Here is an 18819-nt window from a genome sequence, read left to right as displayed (position 1 = left end):
AATCACAAAACGCCACATATTGAATGATTCCATTTGTATGAAATGCCCAGAATAGGCAAATCCATAGAGACAGTAAGTAGATTAGTGGTTGCCAGGGGACGATGTAGAAAGAGTTAGGGGAACATGGGGAGTGACTGCTAACGGATATGGGGCTTCTTTTGGGAGTGATGAAAATGTTCTAAAATTGATGGTGATTGTGCAAGTGTGTGAATATACTAACACCATTAAACTGTACACTTAAAATGGATAAATTGTATGGTATGTGAATTATATCTCAATAAGCTTGTTATTTTTAAAAAATGGTTTTGAGACTCTCTATTCTAATACTCTGATCTTTTTTGTTGTTGCTCCATTTTACACCACAATGTTGAAAATCACTTTCCACTCATGTCATTTTACAGTCATACTACTTCATTAATTTATATCCTACTAGTATCATTAAACATATTATAAAATATAATACACTTAATCTATAAAATTATAATATTAAGAATTTTTTAAACTCAGTATTCACCATTGTTGTTATCCAGAAGTCTAAATGTGATTCCTGATAATCCTTTCACTTCCTTCCCTTTTGTTTGCATGTCAGTATTTTAATGCTATCAAGAATCAACAATGGAACAGAATAGAGCCCAGAAATAAACCCATGCATATATGGTCAATTCATTTACAAACAACCAAGAGTATACTAAGAAGTCAGAAATACTCAGTGGTGAAAGGACAATCTCTTCAGTAAGTGATATTGGGAAAACTGGACAGCCACATGCAAAAGAATGAAACTGGACCACTATCTTATACTGTACACAAAAATAAACTCAAAATGGATTAAAGCCTGAAATTTAAGACCCGAAACCATAAAACTCCTAGAAGTAGGGCTTCCCTGGTGGCGCAGTGGTTGGGAGTCCGCCTGCCGATGCAGGGGACACGGGTTCGTGCCCCGGTGCGGGAAGATCCCACGTGCCGCGGAGCGGTTGGGCCCGTGAGCCATGGCCGTTGAGCCTGCGCGTCCGGAGCCTGTGCTTCGCAACGGGAGAGGCCACAACAGTGAGAGGCCCGCGTACCGCAAAAAAAAAAAAAAAAAAAAAAAACTCCTAGAAGTAAACATAGGGGGTAAACTTCTTGACATCAGTCTTGGCCATGATTTTTTTGGATTTAACACCAAAAGCACAAGCAGCAAAAGCAAAAATTAATGAGACTACATCAAACTAAAAAGCTTCCTCATTTTGTTTTCATCAACTAAATGAAAAGACAACCTATGGTAAAATACTTACAAATCATATATGTGATAAGGGGTTAATATCCAAAATACATAAAGAACTCACAAAACTCAATAGCAAACAATCCAGTTAAAACATGGGCAAAGGAACTGAATAGACATTTTTCTGAAGAAGACATAAAAATGGCCAATAGGAACATGAAAAATTGTTCACCTTCACTAATCACCAGGGAAATGCAAATCAAAACCATAGTGAGATACCACCTCACAGCTATCAGAATAGCTATTATCAAAAAAAAGATAACAAATAACAAATGCTGGTGAGGATGTGGAGAGTAAGGAACCCTCAGGCACTGTTGGCGGGAATGTAAATTGGTGCAACCATTATGGAAAACAGTATGGAGGTTCCTCAAAAAACCAAAGTAGAACTACTATATGATCCAGCAATCCCACTTCTGGGATTTTATCCAAAGAATATAAGAATACTAATTTGAAAATATATATGCACTCCAATGTTCATTGCAGCATTATTCACAACAGCCAAAATATGGAAACAACCATCCATCAGTGGATGAAGGGATAAAGAGGTGATATACACACAATGGAATATTATTCAACCATGAGAAAGAAGGACATCCTGCCATTTGTGACAACATGGATGGACCTTGAGGGCATTATGCTAAGTGAAATAAGTCAGACAGAGGAAGACAAACTGTATAATATCACTTATATGTGGAATCTAAAAAATCCAACACAGAGTAGAAAAGTAGTTGCCAGGGGTAGGGGAAATAGGGAGGTATTAGTAAAAAGGTACAAACTTTCAGCTATAAGACAAATAAGATATGAGAATCTAATGTATAACATGGTGACTAGTTGATAACACCGTTATCGTACAATTGAAATCTGCTAAGAGAGAACTTAAATGTTCTCACCAATATATATATAGTGATGGATGTGTTAGTTAACTGACTAGGTGGAAGGAATCCTTTCACAATATATATGTATATCAAATCATCACAATGTACACTTTAATTATCTTACAATTTTATTTGTCAATTAACCCTCAATAAAGCTGAAATAATTAAAAGAATCAACATAATAACAAATTCCTCCCCAATGCTGCATTAGCACAACTGCAAAGGTATATTTTTCTTTAAAAAAAAAAAAATACAGGGCTTCCCTGGTGGCGCAGTGGTTGAGAGTCCGCCTGCCCATGCAGGGGACGCGGGTTCGTGCCCCGGTCCGGGAAGATCCCACATGCCGCGGAGCGGCTGGGCCCGTGAGCCATGGCCGCTGAGCCTGCGCGTCCGGAGCCTGGGCTCCGCAACGGGAGAGGCCACAGCAGTGAGAGGCCCGCGTACCGCAAAAAAAAAAAAAAATACAAAAAAAAAAAACTCTTTCAAAATAACCAGAAAATAGAATCCATCTTACCTGCAAGTACAATTTATCTCCTTTCAATTTACTTTCCAATTTTAGCAATCTCTTTGCCTGTTCTGGTACATCCAGCTTCATTTTTATCATGCATTTAGTTTCCCGAACAACTTCCAAAATTTTGGGATCAAAATTAACCAGCAACTTCCCCGTTTCTGGATGTCGCACAAAAAGTGTGGCTTGCAAAGCTACAAATAAACAATTATTGACATAACTTATTCTAGATTTCTGTTATTCTAGATTTCTGCTTCCAACCCTGTTTACATGCCTGTCTTCACCATTGAACTACTGACTTCTTAAGAATAGAACAATAGTTTTGGATATCCCAGGTGCTAAGGCACAGTATCTGATACACAGTCAGTGCTCAAAACGTAGATAAACGAATACAGAGTATCTGCAAACTATAAAATCAGATCCAGAGAGGTAAAAATGGACCAAGAATGGTTAGCCTTTGTGCTATGAACTGCGATACTTTTCTGAGTGGGTCTAAAAGGGTTGTAATACAATGTCAGTTTATTTTTATGGCTTGTGACTGGGAGAGAGAACTGGAAGATGTGTCCAACTACAAAATATGACACACTTCATAGATTTCAAACCCTTTTCTACACCTAACTCCAAAGTGGCTTCTTTAAGGAGGTTTATCTGACTTAAATTGATAACTAGGCTCAGTATCAGTAAGAAATATTTATTAAACACCATTGAGTTGTGAACTCCTAGAATGTAGAGGAAGATATTTTTTAGCCTACACCTGAGTTACTACATGAACATCATTCATATAAATAGGCACTTTCAGATATGTTTTTTATTGAGAATTGAAATACATAATCCCAAATGCTTCATGCTGAATAGCCTTAGATCATTTGTTATCCTAACATGAATTACTTCTAGAGGCATAATAATAACACACTTATAGACTAGTATGTGCCAGCTTGAGTTGCATTTTATATTAACAAACACTGATAACATGAGAATTGGACATGTATCTTCCAAGCCTCACATTACTTCACAGACTATGGCTGCATCAAATTTCTAGTAAAGCAAAATAGACTGTATCTCTCTTTGAAGTTAGCTGACTTTTACTCAACAAATAAAATTAGTCTTGATATGATTCTTAATGATGCTGGTTTCATGAAGATTTCAACTAAAAACTTTACCCAATTCATTTGGAATCTTTTTAAAATTTGGCTAGAAATCATTTATCCTCCCAAGTAAATTCCAAAATAACGTTGGGACATTCCAGTAATGAAATTTGTGTTCCTCAAGACAGTTCTGAGCTTCCTTGACAGGACAAAATGGTCAGCAAGACCACTAATAATAATGACAGCCAGGGCATCCCTGGTGGCGCAGTGGTTGAGAGTCCACCTGCCAATGCAGGGGACACGGGTTCGAGCACTGGTCTGGGAGGATCCCACATGCCGCGGAGCAACTAGTCCCGTGAGCTACAACTACTGAGCCTGCGCGTCTGCAGCCTGTGCTCCACAACAAGAAAGGCCGCGATAGCGAGAGGCCCGCGCACCGCAATGAAGAGTGGCCCCCGCTTGCCACAGCTAGGGAAAGCCCTCGTACAGAAACGAAGACCCAACACAGCAAAAATAAATTAATTAATTAATAAACTCCTACCCCCAGTGTCTTCAAAAAAAATGACAGCCAGGAAGTCTGCTCCAGGACTGAGTGAACATTCTATGTGAATCATCATTAGAGAAACTTTATACAGCAAATCAAAAGGAGGCCAATACTAGTTCTCCAATTATTATTCCAAGTTTCTATATGGTTAAGTATAGTTACATCAATATAACAACAAGAAGCCTTCCAGAGCAATTCATTTCCACTAGCCTGTGTTCACATGAAAGGCATGTTTGAATCCTCGCCCTGCCACTCCCTAGCTCTGTGATCTTGGGCAAGTTACTTAACTTCTCAGTACCTCAGTTTCCTCATCTGTAAAATGAGGATAATAATAATTCCTCAGAGGGTTGCCATGAGAATCAAAAGAGGTTGTATATGTAAAGTGCTTAGACACAGCCTGGCATATGATAAATATTATATAAATGTTAACTATGACTGTTACTGAAAGGACACAAAGATGAAACAGACACAGAGAGTATTCCTGGAATGTGTAGGGGAGATAAGACAGATCTATAAAGCAACAAATGTCATGATAAAGTGGGGGGGGGGCCTCTGGAGGAGGAAGACATTATTATCGGCCAGGAAGAATAAAGAAGGGCTTTATAGATCAGGGGATTGTTGAACTTTTTATGGAATGTGTGCAGATAAGAGGAAAAATCAGCAGGACAAAAACAATTTAGAAAAGTGCATAGTATTGTAGAAGCAAAACAGTACATGCTCCATATTTCAATTGCTAAAAATGCTCTTTGCTCTCTTCTATAATGTGAATTATAACCTTCTTTTAATGCTCCTTTGAGACCGTTGCTCCATTAGCAGGTTTTCATTAGGATCCATAGGGCCCTACCATGTGCATTACCCAGAAACAGCTCGCCTGATAGAATTGGTGTATTTAAGGCTTAACTAAGGTGCCAGTTGGGAAGACATCCTGCAGGGTTGAAGCCCTGTCCTCCAGGATGCAATCATGCAGTGGATCAATGGCCTGTATATAGTGCTGTGGCCCCAACAGCTAAAGTACATGGGTCTGGAACCAAGAGTCAGAACTAGGAGTGGCCCCTCTCACCATCACTCCCAGTGAGCCGACCTCCGAATTTGTGCTTCCTATGCCTGCAATTCTGTGCTCTGCTGAAGTGGAGATCCTGGTGTGGGAGGGAGAAACTTTCCTACCAGGGGACACAGTCAGGGTTCCACCAAGGTTACGAATAAGAGATTAAGGTAAATATGAGACAAAGCAGGAACCTGAACTGACCAACAACCGAGCCCACACAATAACAACAACATCCCAGGTGATGTCAGCATAGATGGATGATGGCTTAAAACCATCCATCCCCGCACCTCACACTTAACTCTTCCCAACACCTTGGCACCCCTCAGAGGTACTTGAACACAGCCCTAATACTCTTAATTTAATGGAGATCAGAACTGAAGTTAAATTCAGTTACAGGAAGAGAAAGAAAGGGAGGGAGGGAGGAAGAGAGGAGGGGAAAAAAGGAAGGGTGGGAGGAAGGAAGGAAGGGAGGAAAGGAGGAGAGAGGGAGAAAAGAAGGAAGACAAGCAAGCTGCAATTCCTTTTCCTCTGATTAGGACTGTGATTTGAATCTATAGCATGATAAAACTGGATATAAAACCTTCCCCAGTATATGGAGAAATATCAATAAGGAGTCTTGTTATTTACTTTTAAATACTGTTTTTCAGGATAAAGTCATAATCTTAGTATATCAACTTTAAGCTCATGACAATTTCTGCTTATAAAATCAGAATATTATTAACTGTAAAGAAATAAATAATTGTATCCTCCCCAAAGCTAAATTTAACCATCATACAGTTATATAAAAAAGATGTAAAAATTCTCCAGAACCACAAACTCATTCAAAATCTCCTAACACCCGCTCTGTAGTGTCACTGCAGTCTTACACACACCATACTGTAACTGCGAGATCTCTTTGATCCAGGCTGTATGATAGACCACCTCAAATTCCACCAGAACGTAGGAAATTTTATTATACTGACGAATGACAGCTTTGCCTTCCGCACTTGACAAAATGTCCGAGTTTTTCTGTTTTTTAAGGGAAAAACAAAGATTTATTTTTAAAAGTCTGCTGATTGTTTTCTTACCCAAACCGTAAAGCTATTTACATTTTAAATGACATCAAATAATGATACTACCCATTTAGATTTTACCTCAGACAAAAATCAGAGATGAGGAAGGCCAGACAAGCTACAGATGGAAGTAGGGAAACCTGATCAGTAGAAAGGGGAAACTGGAAAAGGAAATAAAGGATTTAAAAAGAGAGGTCTCTAGGCCTACGGCCGGTCCGAGGCACTGAAAGTCTCCACCTCCAGTGCTCTGTTCTCTCCCTACTTTTCTGGGCAAGATACAATGAACTGATCTTCCTTGAACTGTGAATATCAGGGCAAATTCCTAAATTCAGCACCAAAAAAAGAAGTAAGTATAGATTCCCTCCCTCCCTCCCTCTCCCTCCCTCCTCTCCAAATTAAAAAAAAAAAAAAACACTAAATGTATATCAAAGAACAGAAACCAAATTTCTTTATGAAGAAATTGAACATTTTTTTGTTTTGATTCACACATTATCAAAAACAGGACAATCTCTGCTCTGTCACTATAAAGTCAATAAACAATTGAGTCCCCATTCTGGCCTCTTGTCTAAGGTCATCGTTTTAATTTTTTTTAATATTGAGAACAATAAAATAAATGATAGCAGCCAAACGGAAACAACAAAAACTTAATATTTGATAATGCTTAAATAATAAAATTATTTGCAGGACTGTTGTTTTGTAGCTATTTTGTTCCACGTTTAGGCCTAAGACATAACACCAGGCAAACCAACTCTGCTTTGCTACTCTGTCTTTTTAAAAAACAAAGCAAATGAAGCAAAGCAAACAGAAAACAACAAAAAAAAAAAGAGAGAGAGAAAACAAACTGGCAATTTCAGAATGCCAACAAGGCTTAAGACTATCCTGGTGTTTTTCAGAAATCTAATAGTCTTAAGGACACAGAGGATGAATGTACTCTATTATACTCTGCTCTTGGTCTCAGTTCAATACACAGGAATATACTCTGAGTGCACCCTAACCTTCAATAATGTGTATCAGTGACCTATCCGTCCACATATAGAAGTAAGTTTCAGTACTAGGCCTGTGTTCTATTATTTTCAAAACAATTATTTTACAAAAGAGAGTGTCCTGTTTATTAAGCGTCATAAATTTTTAAGATTCGTCCCCTTAGAGATTAACTATAATTAAATGGGATTATCTACCAAACATGAAAGAAATAGCTTAGTCTCTCTCAAGCATATTTGTAAACTAAATTTCCTTTGCCCAGTAAAAGAATTAGCTCTAGCTACTTTACTGGACACAAATGTTACAGGATAAAATATATTTCTTGTATTAAAAACCACCATGATCCACATACTATAAATTTAACTATTGGCTTACAAAAAAATAGTTGATGGGCTCACTTATCCGGTGATAGAGCTGCCTCACCCAAAGGATCTTTCCTGCTATAGGGGGCATGTTGCGAGCAAGAGGTGGGTCATCTTTTTGAGAATGATAAAGCTGTAATTAAAGGTCTGGCATTAATGTTTGAAATTCAATACAATGGAAAAGGCAAAAATATATACAGCTATATTTGTATTGATGTTTTACCATTATTCACATGTTTTATACACAAGAGGTAGTCAATAAATACGTAAATGCACTCCAGAGATATCAACCTGAGGCTCAAAAACTATGATGATTATAATATACGACACTTAATTCTCTCTTAACCCTTACTTCCCATTACATGTATACTTTTTTTCTGCCTTTTATCCCCAATTTTAAGGATGTATTCAAAAGCTGGAGCTTGGGGTTGACATACACACACTACTATACATAAAATACATAACTAATAAGAACCTGCTGTACAGCACAGGGAACTCTACTCAGTACTCTGTAGTGGCCTATATGGGAAGAGAATCAAGAAAAAAAAAGAGTGGACATATGTATAACTGTTTCACTTTGCTGTACACCTGAAACTAATACAACATTGTAAATCAACTATACCCCAATAAGAAAAATTTTTTTAAGTAAAATTTAAAAAGAAATGAGGAAGAAGGTGGTCTTCTCCCCCTCCCAACTTTTCCTTTAATTATAAAACTTAGTTGCCCACTAAGTTCTCTGTGTGCAGCACCCTCCGACCCGCCGACTTGTAAGCCTCACAAGCGTCCTATTCTAATAAATCACTTCTTTTATTTTTTATAAATTTATTTATTTTATTTTTGGCTGTGTTGGGTCTTCGTTGCTGCGTGCGGGCTTTCTCTAGTGGCGGTGAGCGGGGGCTACTCTTCGTTGTGGTGTGCGGGCTTCTCATTGCAGTGGCTTCTCTTGTTGCGGAGCACGGGCTCTAGGCGCGCGGGCTTCAGTAGTTGTGGCATGTGGGCTCAGCAGTTGTGGTTCACGGACTCTAGAGCACAGGCTCAGTAGCTGTGGCACACAGGCTTAGTTGCATGCATGGTCCATGGCATGTGGGATCTTCCCGGACCAGGGCTCGAACCCATGTCCCCTGCATTGGCAGGCGGATTCTTAACCACCGCACCACAAGGGATGCTCTAATAAATCACTTCTTGTATTTAAAAAAATTAAAAAATAAAGCAGGAGCACACAGCTACATTATATCTGTCATAATATTCTCCAGAGCCCATATTTTGATACCCAAAAATATTAACTTAAACGGGCTTTCCCATGCATACATGAATGCTGTCATAAAAAGACAGTTCTTAAGAGCAAAGGCATGTGATCTGGCTATCCAGGGACACACACTGTCAGCACCTTCTCCCATAGAAAGAGGAGCATCAAAGATACTCAGCAGGGCTTCCCTGGTGGCGTAGTGGTTGAGAGTCCGCCTGCCGATGCAGGGGACATGGGTTCATGCCCCGATCTGGGAAGATCCCACATTCCGCGGAGCGGCTGGGCCCGTGAGCCATGGCCACTGAGCCTGCGCGTCAGGAGCCTGTGCTCCACAGCGGGAGAGGCCACAACAGTGAGAGGACCGTCAAAAAAAAAAAAAAAAAAAAAATACTCAGCGATGAGAGGATTTGTCTGATAAGCTTGGCACAAGATAATGATGGCAAATACTTCCAGCATATTTTTTCTTTTTGTACTGAAGTACCATTCTATTTATAAATATGATACTTGCCTTCTTAATAGCTTCAAGTTCAGCCACATAATACTGAAGAATAAGCCCAATGGTGTGGTTTATTTCTAATTGAAGACAGGGAATGTTCAGTTTTTGGAATCTAAAAGCAATTGAGGGTGAATAATTTAAAAATAAATAAGAAACACACTTAAGAATTGTTGCAATCCTAAAAATCCATTTACTCATTTGACAGATATTCACACCAGGCCTCATGCATTGCCCTAGGTTACAGTGATGGACAAGACAGGTGTGGTTCCAGCCCTCTTGGAGCCAATGATTACCTTACGGAAAAGGCAGAGATCAGTCAGGAGTGACATAAATAATTATTTAAATTACAAGGGTGCCAGAAATGCATGTAACAGGGGAACCCAGCCAAGTCTGGGAAGTCAAGAAAGACTTCCTTGAAAAAGTGACATCTGAACTAAGATTAAAAAGACGAGTGGGGAGCTGGCTTAGCAAAGATGGAGGGGAGCTCAATGAATGTCCCCTTGCCAATATTACTGCTCACGTCATCCCAAATCGGCATAATGATATAATGATTTTGTCAGCCAAATGTCACTTCCACTAAGAGACTAAGTTAGGCATAGGAAATACTAGAACCATAACTTCCTGATAATAAAATGAGTTAACACCAGCATACCATAGGTAAAAAGAGAGAGACAGAGACAGAGAAATTGCCAAGAAAATGGTACTGCCATCTGTTTGTACAGTACTGTCACTCATCAAAATCATTATATGTCTGTTTCAACTCTTATGATGGTCTCATGAGGTAAGGTTTCACAGGTATGATCCAGCATTAGAGAGATGGGAAAGTCAGACCCAAACCCAAAGTCAGACCCAAACCCAGATCCACTGGCTCTCAGGGGAGAATTTCAAAACGGTCCCTAACATGCGTAGTGAGCCCTTCCTGAGCTGCAAGAAAACGGCTTCTGGTCTAGCCCATCCTTCTAATCCAGGCTTTCCTGCCCTTTAGGGGAGCACCGCTGTCAGGACTAGAAGGAAAGGCAGCTACATAAGCACTCAGGAGGGAAAACAGAAAGTTTGGGGACCTACTATTCTTAGATAATTTCACTGTTAGAAATCCTTTCAGTATGCAGAATTAAACATTATTTGTTCCCTTTCCAATAACACTTATGAAATTAACCTTAACATATTACATAGCTGGGGGAAAATGTGAAATCATTTCCTTATTGAAAGATTTTCCGCTACCAAAAAATGCAATGAAAAATGAAAATGAAAAATATCATACTATATTTCAATTTTCACCAGTCTATTTAATGGTAATTGGGAGATTACTGTTTATAAGTTTTAAAGTTTACATAGGAGAGATTTCCAAAATTTTTTTGAAATTGTTATTTTCAGCTCTAAAGTTATCCCACCTAGAAACTATACTGCTTAATGCATTATAAATACCTTTGAAGCAGCTGAAGAGCCTGCTGAGAAGACAAAATTTTTCCAAAAGTACTGTTCATGAATGCCTGTATTTGTACCTGAAATGCAACATTAATGTTTGAATGATCTTTTGAGTTAAGGAAAAGATTAGTTTTGTTTAACAACAATGAATGATTCTCCTACAGAATCAAAATATGAGCCTTAAATACATCTACCATCTAAGCATCTAGAACTGCACTGTCTGGTATGGTGGCCACTGGCCACATGTTTCTACTGAGCACTTAAAATGTCACTACTTCTAAGTGAGATGTGCTATAAATGTAAAATACACACAAAACTTCAAAGACAGTATGAAAATAAGAATATCTCATAATGGTTTTTATTAGTGATATGTTAAAATAATAATATTTTGAATATGTTGGGTTGAATAAAGTATATCATTAAAATTAACATCACCTACTTCTTTTTACTTTTATGCACGTGGCTACTAAAAAATTAAAATTATATATGTGGGGCTTCCCTGGTGGCGCAGTGGTTGAGAATCTGCCCGCCAACGAAGGGGACGCGGGTTCGAGACCTGGTCTGGGAAGATCCCACATGCCACGGGGCAACTGGGCCCTTGAGCCACAACTACTGAGCCTGCGCGTCCGGAGCCTGTGCTCTGCGACAAGAGAGGCCGCGACAGTGAGAGGCCCGCGCACCGCGATGAAGAGTGGCCCCCGCTCGCCGCAACTAGAGAAAGCCCTCGCACAGAAACGAAGACCCAGCACAGCAAAGATAAATTATAAATAAATAAATAAATTAAAAAAAAAAATTATATATGTGGTTTGCATTTGCGGCTCATTATTTATTGGATGTTGACCTAGAGAATTTATCAAAGGAGTGAAAGTCCCTTACAAAGTACATTTTTTGGGGAGATTTAGGATTTCTTAGCATGTCGGTAGAGCAGTGTAATGACACTACAGACACCCAGGGTGAACAGGTGTCATTTTCTAACACGGCTGCTCTCAGAAACCTCTTTGCCACACTAAGGAGGAATAAGAAACTGAAAGTGTTCTTCCAAGAAACCGAAAATGTTCTTCGAAGACTCCCACCATCCTGAACAGTGAACTCCAAACTCCTGGTGCCCAAGTGATGGAACTGAAGCACTCCGCAAATTACTTTCACTTATAGATTATATTGGTACTGTCTACAAGTACATACTACACCCATTAATCAAACATTGTAAAAGGAAGAAAAGTTAAAACACTGGCATATCTTTTTAGATACTAAAAACTTAATATGGCCTCTAAATTTACTGAAAGCTAAACTTGTATCTAAGACCACAGTAAAGGCTTTATAACATATAATCTTATTAATGAATCATAAAAATAATTTAAGCAATAAGTTTTTTAAAAAACACAAATTCCCACTGCTATCAAGATATAACTCCCAAAACCAAACACTAGAAGTAAAAAGTAAAATATGTCTCCCTATCAGAGTCTAACTTTCAAAAACTGAAAGGAGGGCTTCCCTGGTGGCGCAGTGGTTGAGAGTTCGCCTGCTGATGCAGGGGACGCGGGTTCGTGCCCCGGTCCGGGAAGATCCCACGTGCCGCGGAGCGGCTGGGCCCGTGAGCCGTGGCCGCTGGGCCTGCGCGTCCGGAGCCTGTGCTCCGCAGCGGGAGAGGCCGCAACAGTGAGAGGCCCGCGTACCGCAAAAAAAAAAAAAAAAAAAAAAAAAAAACTGAAAGGAAACCTGTGTCAAAAAGAAAAAGTGTTGTTGCTAGAATTTTAGGATCTTTTAAATTTATATTGCCCAAATTACATACAATATAGTTTTTAGAGAGTCTTTAAAAAAAAATAAATGAGAGGGCTTCCCTGGTGGCGCAGTTGTTGGGAGTCCGCCTGCCGATGCAGGGGACGCGGGTTCATGCCCCAGTCCGGGAGGATCCCGCGTGCCACAGGGCGGCTGGGCCCATGAGCCGTGGCCGCTGAGCCTGCGCGTCCGGGGCCTGTGCTCCGCGGCGGGAGAGGCCACAACAGTGAGAGGCCCGCGTACCACAAAAAAAAAGTAAAATAAATGAGAAAAAATATATCATCTTCCTCACCTTCTTGGCAAGGATTTAAGACTCAGGAATTGGGCAGGGTATATTCTTGTCCCTCTCTGTGTCTCCAAGACATTCTGCAGCAAAGAGGAGACTATTCCCTGCGGCTACACCTAGGTTAACAGTTTTCAGTAAGAGAGTAACTGAAGTCATATTAGCCCAAAAGGTGAGAAAGAAACCTGTTACAGTCTCATCCCTCTGGTGTCCCTTCAGCTATGACAGACAGGAGGAGGGTCTCTTCAGAGTCATCCTCTAAGCTGCAGAGAGAATGTGGCCATAAAGCACAGTGCCAAGGGAAGAGTGTTCCATCGTCCTAACCTGCTCTCAAATCTTCTCACACTGAACAAGGAACAAGGCCTACGAATTCTCTCTTACACAGGACAAGTGACACTAGTCCTTGGCACAACAAAAATCGAATATATTTTTTAATACACATTAAAAATAAACCCAGCTACAATAAGCCCTTTGGGCTTCTGGTTAGTTACTGATATCTTTTATTGAATAAGCTCATTTTTCATTAAAAAAAAAAAGAAAACATTTTGTGGGCTGGTAAGAAAATTATTCATGCTGGCAAATATTTCTGATCAATTTGCAAGAGTAATTTGTAATAAATAGTAAATATGTGAATTTCAGTACTATTGATTACATTTCAGCTTTACTAAATCAAAAGTGTGTATAATTACTTACCTCTAAAGCCTTGATTTTTGCCGTGAAATCTAAGAAATCCATGTCAAATTCTGTCCTTCTTGGATCCAAAATATCATACTGCTTTTTCTTAACCCCTTGATATATATTTTTGAATTTTATTGCCATAATGTCTATTCCCTCTATGGGAGAATTGCTCAAGGCTGAATATGTTTGCACAGTAGTTATCATTTCTGTAATCTTAAAAAGAAAAGTGTTACTTTAGTTTAAAAGTTAGAAATTAGCACCCTTCCCTAGAATTAACTCTTAATGAATCAATGATTTTTAAAAAACAAGCCAATAAACAGGCTTTAGAATCATTTAAGGTAAAACCAACCAGAGGAGAGAAAACAGAAGACAAATTTCTGTTCCAGTCATTACTACTCTTAGACTATTTAAGACAGAGGATGTTCTGCCATAAGTAGAGAGAGTTTAGAGCCTTTCTCAGAATCTGATCACCTTGTCTTCCAAGAGGAGGTAGGGTGGTGAGGGACAGTGAGTAAAAGGCCTTGCAGAGGTCTAAACAGTTTCAGCATTTTGTTCTTGAGAATGTTCTGAAAATCGTTTCACTGGATCACTGGATTCAAAAGTGTTACCATCTTTCTGGCCCTCACCATAGTTCTGATATGTAACACTAGCATAATTCCACATTCAGGCAAAGGAAAGGTCACACAATCCTGAAAGATGACCGTAGTCACTTCTGACCCCTAAAGAACCCCGGAAAATCCTCACAATGAACTTTATTTCAGAAACAGCTGGCTCCATCTCAACGTACCACCACCACCTACTTCACCAAAAAAAAAAAGTCTTTCATGTCCACAGGCTACTCAGTTCCTTAATATTCATCAAAATGATTCCCCATTTTGATTCCTGCTCTGGAAAACAATGCTCAAAGCTTCCCACTCCTTCGCTTCTCTCCCACAAATGTTCAGGGTGAGAAGAAAACTAAAGACAGAGCTCTGGGAAACCAAATTCATCAATATTGAGAAACCAAAATTCACCAAAATTTACATGGCAGAACAGGAAGAAGAAACAAGGGATATTATACACAATTCTGGTTCTTTAGGGCAGACTAACACTCAATGCACCAAGTCTCCACCTACCAAAAAAGATGCGTTTCAGGCACCCTAAGCTGACACACTAGCACTTTCCTCCTCACTTGTTCCTTAAAGATCCCCAACATCTCTGCCCAACTCTGAGGTCTTGGTTCTCCAACCCCAAGCTCAATCCTGTCTGTCCTTTGACTTTCATACTTGGTCATCCTGACATCTGAATCTGAGCTTTCCCTAACAGGCTCTGGCTTAGCCTGCCCTTCTGTCTCTCCTCTTCAACTATTTAAGAGCTCATAGGGGTGGTCCCACAGTGGTCCCTGCTATGCCCCACTCAGCAGGGGAAGCCCACCAAGGCCATTCAGTAACCACCTCTAGAGGATTATAAAAATTCTGGCCACATTTCCAGGTAACTATTATGCCCCACCTTTAAGAATCTGGACACCAACATCCACCAGTTACACCTGGGAGAGTTGCCAGTCAGCCGAGAAATTCTTAGCACAGGGGAGTTGGAATAACCTAGTAACCAGGATGCACTTCAAGTAAGGTCCCTAGGGAGTGCTGCGCTGGCTCTGACTGCTGAGCCTCTGTGGCATGAAGTTGTATCCTTAAGACTACAGGCAGGGCTTCTCCAGAGGTAAGGCGGGGGAGTAGCTAATATAGCTGGCCATTATTACCCACTCCCTCTAGCATCAGGAATGCTTGGGCTGCTGCTTTACAGATGGATGTTCATTATGCCCAGCATTAGACCTGCCACCAAAGATCTTTACTGCACACAGGCTAATAATTAAGGTCCAGCCTGGAAACTCTACCAAATGTAAAACTGCACCCAAGTTAGCAAGGGCCCCCGCTCCTGGAAAAATTAACAGTAACCAGGACTCACCTCCAGGTTTACATTCTAATGGTTTCAGAAATGTTAAACATTTCTGTAGAACAGGTCCTGACCAACGGGGCTTATTATTCATTTGACCCATGTCAATATCATTCTAAATTGGACATTTGTCCCCAAGAAATCCTACTGTTCACAAAACAGCCTCACACAACATCTTCCCAGATGTGGCACCAAAAGCACAAGCAACAAAAGAAATACTTGATAAATTGGACTTCAACAAAATTTAAAACTTCCTGCTTCAAGGAATTCCCTGGCGGTCCAGTGGGCAAGACTCCGCCCTCCCAATGCAGGGGGCCCAGGTTCGATCCCTGGTCGAGGAACTAGATCCCACATGTATGCCACAACTAAGAAGTCCGTATGCTGCAACTAAGAGCCAGCATGCAGCAACGAAGATCCCATGGGCCACAACTAAGACTCAGTGCAGCCAAAATAAACAAATAAATAAATAAATATTGAAGCAAAACAAAACAAAACATCCTGCTTCAAAGAATACAATCAAGAAAGTGAAAAGATAACCTGTAGAAAGAGAGAAAATATTTGAAAATCATATCTGATAAGGGACTTAAGACCCAGAATATATAAAGAACTCTTAGAAACTGAACTACGAAAACACAAATAACTCAATTTAAAACGTGCAAAGAATTTAAATAGAAATTTCTCCAAAGAAGAAATACAGATGGACAATAAGCATTTAAAAAGATGCTCAACATGGGCTTCCCTGGTGGCGCAATGGTTGAGAGTCCGCCTGCTGATGCAGGGGACACGGGTTCGTGCCCCGGTCCGGGAAGATCCCACATGCCGCGGAGCGGCTGTGCCCGTGAGCCATGGCCGCTGAGCCTGCGCGTCCGGAGCCTGTGCTCCGCAACGGGAGAGGCCACGACAGTGAGAGGCCCGCGTACCGCAAAAAAAAAAAAAAAAAAAAAAGATGCTCAACACCATTAGTCATCAGGGAAATGCAAATCAAAATTACAATGAGATGTCACTTCACACCCACTAGGATGGCTAAATTCAAAAAGACAGACAATAAGTGTTACAAGGATGCAGAGAAATTGGAACCCTCATACATTGCTTCTGAGACTACAAAATGATGCAACTACTTGGAAAAACAGTTTGGCACTTCCTCAATAAAGGTAAACATGGAGTTATTATCTGACCCAGCAATTCCACTCCTATGCATATACTCAAAATAAATGACAACATATGTTCCCACAAAAACACATATATATATATCCATAGCAGCATTAGTCATAATAGCCAAAAAGTAGGAAAAACCAAATGTCCACCAACAAATGAATGGATAAGTAAAATATGGTATATCCAAATGATGGAATATTATTCAGCAATAAAAAGGAATACTACAACATAGATGAACCTTGAAAATACTATACTAAGTGAAAGAAGACAGTCACAAAAGACCACATATTATATGATTCCATTTATATGAAATGTCAAGAATAGGCAAATCTATAGAAACAGAAAGTAGATTAGCAGGTGCTTAGGGCTGGGTAGAGGGGAGAATGGGGTATCACTGCTAATGGGCACAGGGTTTCTTTTAGTGGGAATGAAAATGTTCTAAAATTAGATGGTGGTATGGTTGCAGAATCCTGTGAATATATTGGAAAACATTGACTTGTACACTTTAAATGAATACATTATATGGTTTGTGAATTGTATCTCAGTTAAGCTGCTAAAGAAACAAACAAAAAACAGCCCCACTCAGTAAGTTGGTTTTGTTCATCACCCATATTTTCCTATGCTGGCATGTACAGGAAATGCCCTTCAACTTGTGAAATGCCCCCCACCAATTTCCAACAAACGACAAGCAGACTCCTATTATTAGGACTTAGGGAGTTGGCAGAACGGTGGGGCCATGGGGAGGGTGGTACCTAGATGATATCTTTGTAGGCTTTGCAAAGGTTGATTCGAAGAAGCCTCTGATATAGGCTGCCCTGTATCCCCTGGAAAAACATCACTCCTCTCCAGCCAGTCCTAATCAATGAATGAATCAAAAGTGCTGAAGGGCTTCCCTGGTGGCGCAGTGGTTGAGAGTCCGCCTGCCAATGCAGGGGACACGGGCTCGTGCCCCGGTCCGGGAAGATGCCGCGGAGCGGCTGGGCCCGTGAGCCATGGCCGCTGAGCCTGCGCGTCCGGAGCCTGTGCTCCGCAACGGGAGAGGCCACAATAGTGAGAGGCCTGCGTACCGCAAAAAAAAAAAAAAAAAGTGTGCTGAAGTTTCTAACCCATATCCGCCCAGCAAAGACATTGCCCATACAATCTCTATGTTTAGACCATATATATGGCCTAGTAAGAGAAGGTGCTCACACATCCAGATATGACACAACTACTGGGTTCTGCCAGATACTGCAGATATGTCACCTCACACCTTTTCTCAGCCTGATACAATGGTTAAGAGCAGAAGCTTTAAGTTCAAGCTCTATAGGTAAAGATAGAATTGAGGTCTCAAGAGAAGTGAAAGTCTGCAATAGCTTTTGTGAGACGGGCAGAAGATAGTAATTAGGAATGAAAAAATAAGTTATAATAAAATGCAGTAGGGCTTCCCTGGTGGCACAGTGGTTGAGAGTCCGCCTGCCGATGCAGGGGACGCGGGTTCGTGCCCCGGTCCAGGAAGATTCCACATGCCGCAGAGTGGCTGGGCCCGCGAGCCACGGCCGCTGAGCCTGCGTGTCTGGAGCCTGTGCTCCGCAACAGGAGGGGCCACAACAGTGAGAGGCCCGCGTAACGCAAAAAAATAAAAAAATAAAATAAATAAAATAAAATAAAATGCAGTAATCTATGAGTAATAGTGGATGAGTCAGATCAATAGTAAGACAAGAGATCTGGAAAAATAATTCTCAGTGATGCTACATAAAGTATGAAATAACTGGAAAGGTACGGTTGGTAGTAGCAACTGTGGCTGCACGACGCTTACCTTCTCCAGTCTTTTGCAGAAAGCTTCAAATTTTCCAAATATATACATTTCTGAAACCTCAAAAGATTTTTCCCCTGAGGATTCTAAAATCTGTTTCCTTGTTTTGTGAAAAGATGTCTGATATTCCTTGAATAGAAAAATGCAGTCCTATGAGAGATTTAAAAGGGGTATAGTACATAGTGAGACACTTGTTTATGAGTGAAAAATTCAAAAATTCTATCCTCACACAAAATTGATCACATCAACCCCTCAAATAGGGGCTGCCGCTGTTAACATTAAAAATTCAAGTTCTCTGCCCACACATTGAAAGGCCTATGAAAATC

At 40.3% G+C, this 18819-nt stretch overlaps 1 protein-coding gene across 1 annotated transcript in view; it reads right to left on the bottom strand.

Annotated features, from left to right (window-relative positions):
* Window positions 1-18819, bottom strand: part of DNAH8 (dynein axonemal heavy chain 8) — a 323349-nt gene that overhangs the window by 264905 nt on the left and 39625 nt on the right. Inside the window, exons 12-18 of the mRNA XM_032647945.1 lie at window positions 18497-18643; window positions 13630-13827; window positions 10878-10954; window positions 9465-9564; window positions 7724-7843; window positions 6188-6323; window positions 2648-2835 (exon numbers count right to left, since the gene is read on the bottom strand). Coding sequence (XP_032503836.1) covers window positions 2648-2835; window positions 6188-6323; window positions 7724-7843; window positions 9465-9564; window positions 10878-10954; window positions 13630-13827; window positions 18497-18643 — 966 coding nt within the window. The remainder of the gene's footprint in view (window positions 1-2647; window positions 2836-6187; window positions 6324-7723; window positions 7844-9464; window positions 9565-10877; window positions 10955-13629; window positions 13828-18496; window positions 18644-18819) is intronic.

The sequence above is a fragment of the Phocoena sinus genome, chromosome 11 (assembly GCF_008692025.1).
Source record: "Phocoena sinus isolate mPhoSin1 chromosome 11, mPhoSin1.pri, whole genome shotgun sequence".
Lineage (NCBI taxonomy): Eukaryota > Metazoa > Chordata > Mammalia > Artiodactyla > Phocoenidae > Phocoena > Phocoena sinus.
The sequence above is the reverse complement of the archived record's forward strand: the minus strand, read 5'-3'. Positions and strand labels throughout refer to the sequence as shown.